The sequence below is a fragment of the Patella vulgata genome, chromosome 3 (assembly GCF_932274485.2).
Source record: "Patella vulgata chromosome 3, xgPatVulg1.2, whole genome shotgun sequence".
NCBI lineage: Eukaryota > Metazoa > Mollusca > Gastropoda > Patellidae > Patella > Patella vulgata.
In genome coordinates this window covers 86,476,561-86,489,104 of record NC_065881.2, presented here as the reverse complement: position 1 = coordinate 86,489,104, position 12,544 = coordinate 86,476,561, and the positions used below count along the sequence as shown (strand labels likewise).

The 12,544-nt window shown below is 30.5% G+C and overlaps 1 protein-coding gene across 2 annotated transcripts in view; it reads right to left on the bottom strand.

Moving 5' to 3' along the window:
* LOC126816431 (sal-like protein 1) overlaps positions 1-11,908 on the bottom strand; it is a 71,537-nt gene extending 59,629 nt beyond the window's left edge. Inside the window, exon 1 of one of the 2 annotated variants that reach the window (XM_050542983.1) lies at positions 11,149-11,908. In XM_050542983.1, the coding sequence (XP_050398940.1) occupies positions 11,149-11,239 (91 nt within the window). In that variant the 5' untranslated portion in view covers positions 11,240-11,908. The remainder of the gene's footprint in view (positions 1-11,148) is intronic. The other variant, XM_050542982.2, reaches the window with a different exon arrangement.
* Between the last annotated feature and the right edge of the window lie 636 nt (positions 11,909-12,544).

Below are 12,544 nucleotides of genomic sequence, written 5' to 3'. Positions count from 1 at the left end.
TATTCCTCAGGAATTTCAAAAACCCTTGGTTTATATAACAAGGTAAATTGATAATACACTGATATTATACGAATAATACGCCACAACATGAAGAAGTATTGAAGATGACCTCCATGCCATAAATCAACGTGGTTATTACAATATTGCAGACCTTCTTATCAAAGACCATGTCAAAATCTTTCCAAGTGTCTTAAAACAATTATGAAATTTATTGATGTTTTTGCTAGCCTTCATCATAAATAAATTCTGTTTCCTTTGTTTTCAAATTAGGCAGAAAAATGGAGATTGGTGAATATCATACTAAAGGTCAAATATTTTCAGGGGTTAATCTCATAAATAGTAAAGATTGATATCGGAGGGATCAAATAGGATATGATATATCTTCAGGGGGTTTTGTTGTCCCGATTATGAAATATTGTATGTGAATCTAGGATTTCGATATTGGATTACGATTTATTTTATTAAATGATCAAAGCTTGGTTATTATTTAAACATTTATTAATATTGAAAGAACTGGGGATTAGTTTGTCGCAATATTTCATTCTATAAGGATCAAAGTTCGAAAAATTTATTGGTAGCGAATCTCAACAACTGCGATTTCATGTAGCAACTGCATGTTAAGCACTGCCTTGGCTAAAAGTATCTTATTGACATAACTATCCCATATGATCATGAACATATAATTTTTTTCTATTCAGAAAGATTTTTATCAATTGTATCCAATACCTGCACATGAGTTCAGATTTGAAGGTTTTTTCACTACTTCTGAAATGAAATGGGGTTTAACGTCCTACTGTTCTGCTCTGACTGGGCTAATGAAGATGGGCATACTCCATACAGTGTGCTATTAGGAAATTTTGCCCAGGCAGTGGCATATTGGCCTACTCTTATATTGAATTCCAACTGCCAAAGGATCTTTTACATGCACACCAATGTATACACAGGACCTCGGTTTTCCATCCCATCCGAACAACTAGACAGCTGTTCTTGTCAGGCCCTCCTTCCTACACCACTGGCAAAGGGTCACAACTTCTGAGGTCTTACTGTACTTTATTCATGGTCATGTAGGCCAAACCAAGATTAAATAATAAATAATATTTATATACGAGAAAAACAAGCCCAATATAACCATTTCATAAATCAAATTATATCTAAAACATCTAATAACTTTCATCTACAATATTTCATAACTCAATGATAAACCCATATCATACATCATCACAGAATAAATACAAAACTTCGTTTTACCTCTTTTATCTTCTTTAGGCATATTTTTTTTGGATATTATAAAAATATCTCGAATATTTATGATGTCTGTCTATACTTATACCTGACAAAAAATATAAAGCCATTTCTCTAATATTACAAATACAAAGAATCTGATATTATGTTTGATGTTTGTGGGTATTATAAATATTAGATTTAAAGGTTTAATAAGCTGTTTTATGTGGGTTGGGAATACACATTGGTAGATTTATTAGATGTTATATTAATGTTTATTAAACCAACACTTATAAATTATATAATATATTAATGTTTATTAAACCAACATTTATTAATTATAATTAAAGTGTGGTATAAATACTAATTGGATGGAAACATTGTTAATATATTAATGTTTATTAAACCAACAGTTATTATTCATAATTAAAATGTAGTATAAATAATAATTGGATGGAAACATTGTTGATAAATATGTAAATTTTAATATAATATATGGCTACTATGTCATATATATTGTGTATGGATGTGTATCTATTTGTGAATATGAACAATGCTATAATAAAATTATTATCATTCACAATTTATATAGAGAGAGAGAAAGGGAGAGAGAGAGAGAGATAGATAGATAGATAGATTTGAGGTTTAACATCCTCATGACACAAACTAGGTCATTTTGGGAAAACATATGATTCAATTTTATTTCAATAATTTGCTTGTGTGTAGGGGTCTTTAGCAGTGAGAGGAAACCAGAGAACCTGGAGAAAACCCACGAGGTTGGACAGACAACCCTACTCCTTGTCACGTACAACTGGGGATTTGAAACCAAGCCAGTTGATTCAATGACAGACCTTATGATACAACGTGATCTCGCTAACCATTCGGCCATCCAACCCCCTCCCCCCCCCCCATTTACTATAGAAAACAATCTATTATCATTAAACAATTTCTTTTACTTACTGAGTTGTATTTGTGACTAGTTTGCTACACCATATTTCACTGTCAGACCAGAGAGATCGAATACGAGGGATGTTTCGGTCATCATATCCCTTTTTATGGATTATTAAATAAGTTGTTCAACACATAATGAACCTATCACATGGTCAACATACCTTAAATCTCTGTAGGCCTAAATCTTTTAAACTGTTTAATTCTAGTCTCTAAATTACAGACAGGCTAAGAGATTCCTATCAAATATTACATAACACTGCATCACATATATTAGTTAAGTGAATTGCTGTAAAAGGGGTGGAACCCCAATTTCTTAGAGTTCCTAATAAGGGAAATGATTGGAAGTCATGTGATTGCTATGAGGTAATATGAAGTAACACTTACAAAATGGAAGTCAGAATAAATTACAAATTCACACAGGAAATAGGGGGGTTACACCTATTATTATCCCCTTTCCACTTTTCTTAAATATAATACAATGTTCCTTAAGGGGGTAGCTACACCCTAGGGATGCTTGACTGCTTGTCCAGCTAGGAACAAAGGGGCTATAAGTTAAACCTATTCTATCTATTCAACCATTGTTTGCTAGTCAAATAACTTGTTAAATTACACAAACTACTTTACTGAAAGAACTCTTTAACTGAACAAAACCCCGACTCTTTTTTTATATTACATAATTTCAAATTTCCTTTCGTACTTTCAATTAAAGTATTTTTTGCCATGTAAGTAAAGAGAAACAGTTTGATGAGGTTGAAAATAAAAAGTAGTTAAAAAGATCAAAGGATCTAACATCATCTGGAATTTGAAAGAAAAGCAGTGATTAAACATATAAACTGTAACTAGATACAAATATACAAAAGATGTTCAACTATTATCAATTCTCGGTTAAGTCTTTGATCAAAGCCTTTTACTAAAGAAAATGTTTCGTTTACTAGATGCTCTCGTTAATTAGATGGGGTAAATTTGATGTATGTTTTCCGAGGTTTGAAATATAATAAGTGGGATGATAGAGGAAAGATAGATATAAATTATAAATTAATTTACTTTTGGTGATAGTGTATGATTAAATTGGAGCTATGGAGATTGAGTTTACTTAGAAAGAGAAGGGGTGGATTTAAGGCGATTCTCAAGTTTCAGTGTCACGAAAAATAATGGTTACTTAACTTACAAGCGTTGCATTCTCAAATTTATACTCAAGTTTAAATAAAGATCACCATGTAGAAAGGAGCTTTTGTATACAATTCGTTCATGTCTTTATAAAGTTGTGTATCTTTGTATAATTATGTCCATGTATGTATCCTTTGTTTGTTACATGTATATTTCTATTATTTTTATTTGTATATGCACATAACCGTTTAAGGTTTTTTTTAAGCAATAAGATTTCTTCTTCTATATATAGTATATTATGCGAGTTCTTGGGGAACTCCATTTTTAATGTTTTCCTGTATGGTCTATTTTATACTGAGCTGGTTGTCTTTATTATCTGATAAACGCCATTGTAAAGGTTAATAAAATTGAGCAGAAAATTATTGAATAAAAAAAAAGGATTATTTTTCAAATATTTTGCAAAAAAATAGAAACAACATCTTGAGACAATGTTCTGATAATATTAAGATTGACAAATACTAAATCAAGTTTCACATGTCAATTATTAATAATATTTAATGTAACTCGAGACCAATAAACATGGAAATGACAGAATTAAGGAGGCCACCCAATCAATAAAATAATCAAAAATTCTATAATTAATTGATGAATGATGATAATTGAATCTGTTATGATAAAACGAGATGATATCCATGACTAAATATATCCCAAAAATGAAATGAATATATTAATTGACATGATTTTGAGTGGCAGCTAATATATGTCAGTCAAATGTAAATTACCATCAGGTAGTTAGTTAGCGAAGCTTAAACAAAGGTTGATTGTTATACAGGTAAGAGGACTCACCTGTATGAAAACTCGTCAAGAAGATGTCAAAGATGATGATGAAGATGATGAACGAGACAGAGAGAAAGACAGAAACCAATAAATGTCATTTTATCAATTAAATAAAAAGTGTAATTAGTTTGAATGAAATCTACATTGACAGGTTATTATTGTTGGTATGGCCTACAGGTAAATTTGTAACATAGGTACATATATCTGATACATAGATCAGCCTTAAATTCACTTATCACTGACAAAATTATAGCCTAAAGCAAGACTTTGTAATAACTTTATTCTTATCTATAGCGTAACCCACTTTTTTCTTTAGCAAATCCTTTTTTTTTTTACTTTGTAAGTGCAAGTATCACTTATCCCTTCAGTTGATTTAATATTTGTTGTTTTGTGTAGATTGTGTCATGTCCACAGGTTTGTTTTTCCTTTGTGTGTAGTGCAGTCCTCCTACACCTACTATGCATATCAAAAGTATTAATATATCATTTGAATAAATGTTGCTTTAATTAATTGTAACCTATCTCCTCATATGTCAATCAACAAGTACAACTAATATTTATGTATATCTATCTGGGTTAATACACATTACATTGTATATATATATTCATATCAATACACAAACATGACAATTAATCTTGCAAGTGTTGTTCACATTGTGTAACCAAATCAAATTTATTAACATTCAATATACACATTTAGTATACACTCACCAATAACATCCATATCCTATTATACACTGAATATACACTAATGAACAACATCTCAAATCAAATTATACATTCAAAATACACACTAATCAAATATACTTTATACATTCTCCAATGTGCAATATACACTAGTATGCACTTATCAACAACATCCTAAATCCAATTATACATTCAAAACACACTAAGCACTTCCATTTCAATTTAAAATATACACTATCAAATATACTTTATACATTCTCTAATGTGCAATATACATTAGTATGCACTTATCAACAAAATCCCAAATCCAATTATACATTCAAAATACACCAAGACAAACTGCTTTCATTTCAATTTAAAATATACACTCTCATCAAATATACTTTATACATTCTCTAATGTGCAATATACACTTCTGAAATATACATTTAGTATGCACTTATCAACAACACCCCAAATCCAATTATACATTCAAAATACACTAAGCACTTCCATATCAATTTAATATATACACTATCAAATATACTTTATACATTCTCTAAAGTGCAATTTAAAATGGATATCAATACTCGACAATAAATTATATTTAATTCTTTTGGAGCAAGTTTAAATGGGTGAAAAGTTTCCTCTATATTGCACTTTGTAAAATCAAGATTTCTTTAATTAATCCAGTGAGCAAATGAATCCGATTAGTTAACAATATAAATCGTATAAATTATCAGGTCAATAATCTGTCTACCTGAGATAACGAGATTTCATCACTACAGGTATGAATTATGATATGATAATATTGACTCTATATTATATCCAGGTGTAATTGATTGTTTCTATACATGTCACATAGTGTAGATTACAGTTGACAAGACGTTTAACAAGATAATCATCAGTGTGTATTAACTTCATAACTTGATCAATCAACAGGTGTATTAACATCAATTACATTAATATCATAAAATACTTCATTCATTCTGCCAGGTTATTTAGTATTTCTTTTATATTCTTTTATTATATCTTTTGATCTGATCAAAGACAGTCAATATTATTTACAATATTAACAATCAAAATCCACAATTTTTACAAAAAGTAGGATAAATGGTAATGAATGGCTCTCTAATAAAATCCTAGACTAACAAATCAACTCCTTACTGAAAGTGCAGTCGATGAATTACAGTGCAGGCAAGATATGGCTGGACCAAAATAAAATATTTTCAAAATAAGTGAAAGATTTTCTTCAGCCTATAAGGAGTTTTGAGAATGAAACCATGTGTCTATACCTCTATTGTGCACGTAAAATATCCCTTGGCAGTCGGAATTTGATATGAGAGTAGGCTGTAGTGCCGCTGCCCAGGAAAAATTTCCCTCATAGCACACTGTAAGGCGTATGCCCATCTTCATTAGCCCAATAGGATCAGTCAGAGCAGAACAGTAAGATGTTGAACCCCATTTCATTTCTAAGATGTTACAACTCTTATGTCATACTAAACCTAATTGGGTTAATGAGAGATGTTAATCAAGAGTAAGACCGAACTATGAATAACCAGAGAAAGGGCTTCAATACAGACTCTAGTCAGCCAGAACTCAAATATTGGATTGTTTTCAACTTGTACCACTAACAGTACAACTTGACAGTTGGGTCAACAAATATAACTCACAACAAAAATACCCATATTTTAACTTTTAAAAATCTGTTTCAGCAAGCACAATCAAATATATTCTAACTTTGGGAAATTAACTATCAGCAAACAAAATGGCTATAGAATCCTTTATTCATGTTTTAGTCAAATTAGTTTTTTTTGTAGTTCTCCTTTCTTAAATTTTCATAGATTATGTTTGATCATGTGGATGTCAATTTAATATACATGTTTATCTTATATACCACAGTAAATAATGTATATAAATATGATAATATTAAAACAATGTTGCTACTTATCTGATACATTGTTTAATTTACTGTGCAATATCTGATATATATGCACATAACACCGTTACCAATCTTAGTCATGCATATATAGCTGTATTTATTTTGTGAGGAGTTGACTATTTGAAACATTTTTCAATGTTTTATTTTGTTTCCGGTTTTATGCAAACTTGGTTTAAATGATTCTTGTGAGTCAGGACTAAATCACGGCATGATAAAGGAATTGTAAAATACTGAAAGGAATCTATTGCCAGGAATAAAGAGTACGAGAAATCAGGAATCATTAAGATGAAGAAAAGGTGAAGAAATCTATTGAAATGTAATTTAACATAGTATACCAATCATTAATTTTTAATATACTTTAAATCACTCTACTTCTGAAGAAATCAATTCAGGATGACTACACGTTTACCCGGAGTCGACTGTACTCGACAACATATACCCAATAGGGTAAATAAAAAAATAACACTCAAGTAACCATTTTAACTCAGGGTCCTATTGTGGTGTATTTAACGAGCAGATCAAGGTTTCTCCCAACCTCGTCACTTCATCGACTCAAGTTTGACTAGATTCGTTCAACATGTATCACAACAGAAATAAACAGCAAAAATCAATTTTTTGTCCAAATAAATTTACATCGCCTGGAAACTGAGTAAAATAAACAACCTGTATGTTCTATAAAAACCTATAAATATTCCTATTTCGTAGCATTGTCAAACATAGGATGATACATCAAATTGTACGTCAAAAATATGCACATCACCCAGCTTCCTTTTATTCTATAATTTGCTTTTTTTACAACAAAAATGAAAGCTTTGCATCCTTTTATGGATGTAACATCATTCCTGATAATTTGTCATTTTTGACAAAGAAAATTACAAAATCACAAAAAAATGAAATAGAATACTTCAGATTTCTCTGTTCACACACAATGTGCCAATTCATCAAATTCTTATAATCTAAATTTGATGAATGAATAATCATAATCTTAGATGTCTAGAATACTTGCAACTCCACAAAATCACATGGAAGAATTCTCAACAAAACTCTTTCATCTTTTAGATACAATTTGATTGATATAAATATTGCAATTTGATTGATTTCAATATTGCAATTTGATTGATTTCAATATTGTAATTTGATTGATTTCAATACTGTAATTTGATTGATTTAAATACTGCAATTTAGAACCAAGGGTAATTAATCACATATAACAATATTGATATTATTGAAATTTTGAAGATGTTAGGGGTACATTGATAGTAGAATCCATTTTGGTGCAGGAAGTGGATGTAAATGTTATGCATTATTAATGGTTATAATACAGAAGGTTCACCATAACTTGTATTAAATATGAAATAATGAATTGTTGTTTAGTTTGGGTTTATATTTCAAGTATCTACATATGTTATCAGAGTGGTTATCAATTTTATATATTAATATAGAAAGGGTTTTATATGTTAAACAATTAAAAAGTATGCTATAAGTTATAGTATTAATATAGAAACTGTGCATTACAATGTAGTATTGTACCGTGGGTTATAGTTTAATTATATACTTATACATGTATTAATACAGAAACGGTGTATTACAATGTACTGTAGGTTATATTTTGTATGTTAATAGTTTAATTTGAAACAATGTATACAATAAATTGTAATAATGTAATATATACTATAAGTAATAGTTTAATCATACATACAGGTATTGATAAAGAAACAGTGTATTACAATGTACTGTAGGTTATATTTGTATATTAATAGTTTAATTTGAAACAATGTATACAATAAATTGTAATAATCTATTATATACTATAGTTTTATTACAATTTAATATTAAATTATAATAATTGGCAACAATATATAAAATATTGTATACAATGTAACTTTGATATATTGTTATATACCATGGTAAAAGTGTTTAACTGATAGAGAATAGTTTTATAGATAGAAATAGGTATAGTATATATATAAAACCACTATTCTCGATATACATATGGTTTATTTCACTGTTTCTCTTATTATCTCACATTAATCTGGGCAACATTTCGGTTAAAAATATCACAGAACTAAGATTCAGATTTTTGATCTTCCCTACAGCTATATTCTCAAATCTCAAAGACTTTCATCTAAACTGGAATCATGCTGCTTAAACCCTGTCCAAGTTTGAAAATGTCAAAAATTCACAAACCCTTGAGTAATATTAGAGGCCACTTGAAACTGAGTTGTTCTTTAGAAAATATTCATTCAATAATTCATCTAAACCATGCAAGTTAATTAACTGTCTTTAACATTTCGAAAAAAAAACAACTTAATCAATATTTTTCATAAATTATTAATTTACAAATTACAATCACAGAGTTCTTGAAAATTATTGTATTACTGGCTCATAAAAAATACAACATAATCAAAATTACAAAATCAATATATGAATAAACTAATTGAATATTCACAAAATCAATAACAAAAATGTCTGGATTTGCAAAATTATTATTCTATATATTTTCTCAAGTAAATAGCTTGTTTTTAAGTCCCATGTTAAAAGGTTTGGGTTTTTTTTTCAAGGGGATTTCAACACAATCAAGGGTTTAGCTTATTACTATACGTTTTGTTAAAACTACACTCTTTTATAAAAACATTGTAATTGTTAAAAGTGTTAATACACCAAGACTTAATGTAATTTTCCTCAATTCAATAATAGTTAATCTTTATGTTTTTGTAAGGAACTGTGTTCTTGTGAAAACACCGGATGAAAAGAAAAGAATCCCAAGAAGAATACGTCTATTGAAAACCGTTCAATGAAACGAAGACAGTTTTTGATTAAAATAAATCCACTTTGTTCGCCTTTTATAATCAAATTAAAACCTTGAACGAACAAAAGACAGTCGATCTCGATTAATTATCATATTTTAATATAACATGTTTATGAAATATTAGACAATTCAACATCATGATAAAAAGGCTTCACAATACGGCAAAATAAATCAAACATAAGAATCCATTTACTCACACGACTTCTGATATCTTTGTGAATTATTCTTGAATTTCTATATATCGTTTCAAATCTAGAGAATTTGAAAAACCTTTTTTATTTTTTTTGTTGGTATTTTTTTGTGAGGAATATTAGATAACGTAACATAACTGATAAACGAATTGCACGAGAATACTGCCTTCAATTCATATTGTTAGATGAAGTCATTTTACTCGCAACTGATACACTACTATGAAATATTATCAGAAATTATAACCATTAAAATAATTTGTATACAATTCACCACCTTTTGTGGGGTAAAAACGCGCGAGGCCATTTTATGATTTTATTCATAATCACTGTTAATATCGAACAAAAATTGAATATTTTAGAAGACATTTTACGAGGCCTAACTCTTTTTTAATAAAACGTAAAGAAAAGAAACTCTGAAGTGCCCGAGCTCGGTAACAGGGGCATAAAAAACACCTCTAAATATTGAAATGTTAAACGTTTCGCCATCTGCCCATCTCATTTATATGACTGATATAATTTGAAATGTTTGAAAGTGATTGAATAATCATCACACGTTGACAAACAGTTCGTATAGAGAGAATACAAGTTTGTAAAAAGAAGCGAAGATTTGAAGAGACGGGCGTCCAGAGGCGAATAAAACAACTCAACAACAATACCAACTCACGAGCAACTCGCGTGCTTAGTGGGTGGCGAAAAGAAGAAAAAGCTCTACTTTTAACTCCAGTCTGACACTGACAACTTGAAATCCCGTAAATTAAAATTATACGTAACTCGTTTCTCGAAATACTCGAAACTACACTATCCACGAGGCAATGTCGAAACTTAGAAACGACTAAGTACAAACGCGCGGCAATTGTCAGGATAACTGGATGTCCAATAAACGGGATTGCTAAAAACTTTTCTCAAAACTTTGACAACTCAAGTCCAGAAAGAAAGTTTTTTTTCTTTAAAAGAAAAGGCTTTTTTACTTGAAACCTCTAAACAAATGAATGTACCGCGAAACAAACCAAGACGGTAGTAAACATAGACTATCAGTAATGAAGCTTGCAGACGGCTATAAAATTGAACCTGAATAAGAGCAGACGATCTAAAAGAACATGTGCACGCGAGTTGTCAAAGACATTTTAAAAACAAACCTATAAAGTAGAAATGGTTGAAACTCGTACGAGAGAGAGAAATAAAAAAAAAACAAGTTCCGGATTTGTAAACAACACTTCCAAATAAGTAACAGTATAGACATGATTTAGTTCCTGGGGAATCAAAGAAAAGAACAACTATCTTACAAACTTTTTAGTCCCAAGTAGAGATCCTCCGCTTGTTACATCACAATAAAACACAAGTCCTTATTATATATATGTCCATAAGTCCATCATATCAACAAACATGTGCTGAAACTATGTAAATCAGGCTGCGTATCTCACTTACCCTGTGTGGTTAAATCCTCGGCAACAGTTTTACCTAAATCTTCCAATTCACTCTCAAAGTGTCTCGGTCGTTGCTGTTTACGGCGTGACATGATTTCGACCCCCGGACGTCTTACAGTAAAATGATTATGGTTACACTTTCAATATTTCCATTATATACTTCACCTCACTGCGCATGTCCAAATTATGATTATCAATAATCCGGCCCGTGATTATCATAATCAAATTGTAACCGGCGTTTTGATTGGCTGTTATAGCACCTCCCTATTATCGTTGAGTCGTGTTTGACAGCTGAATCGCGAGATTGTATGATGATGGGTAAGGCTCAGTGAGCAATGTCCAGTGAGAGACAATCACACAATCACACACAAACTTATAATACACCACTGTCCATCTACAAACACCATTGGCTTCAATACATATCGACTCGCTTGTCATAGATTCATCTATTGTTCGACCTCTGACCTCCCAAAATTTCTTTCCAAATTACGTAATGGTGAACAGGATTAACTAGCTGACTGTTCGCAGGCGGTCCGTTCAACTCTATTCCCTTTCATAAATGATAGACCACACAATCATACAATAATATAAAGTTCTTCACAACTTGTGACGAGGATTCAACTGTATCATAACATCACCCGAGTAATGCATCTAACCTCTGTCAAGTCTAAAATATCAATAATACCGTCTCCACAAGACTTTGTCTTCTAATACAGCCGGGCCATAACCTTACAGCGCGAGACAAATACACCATAATTCTCAGCTAACTTTAAAAAATGATATCGCTCGCTATTCTCCAAGTTATGAAAAGAGGCAAGCCTTAGCTGTGTTGAGTCAGCCAATAGGTGGCCCGCCTTACTTTTATATTTATGGAAAATTATCGTCCTGCGTCTGTGTTTTAATTTGTGTAGCTGTTTACTTTGTATATCAAAAAGACATAGAGTAAAACTTGTAAACTTACACTCGACGAGCACTTGAAGAAAATAACGGAGATAACAAGAGCGAATTTAAGACTGGATACAGCTTGCCAATTAGTTCATCTCACGACGGGTGTGCTCCACAGAGAATAATATTCTAATCTGTATCCCCCTCTAGGGACCACTATACGAGTCACACTCAATAACGTTATCAATAAACGGCACAAAATAAACGTTCACAACTTGAACATTGTGATCTGTTTATTTTTTTTTTATGAAAGAAAGAAAAAAAAGCTTTAATTCTGCATTATGATTATAGGTTTTTTGACAGCATTTTCAATCGTTTTTAAATGATTTTTTTTCGAAAATTTAACGATGTTAATACCAACTACACTCAATAATTTCTTCAAAACAATATAAATAAGTTTTTACAATGCTTATTAAAATAATGGGGCTGTCACAAGTGATTTCAAGCATCAC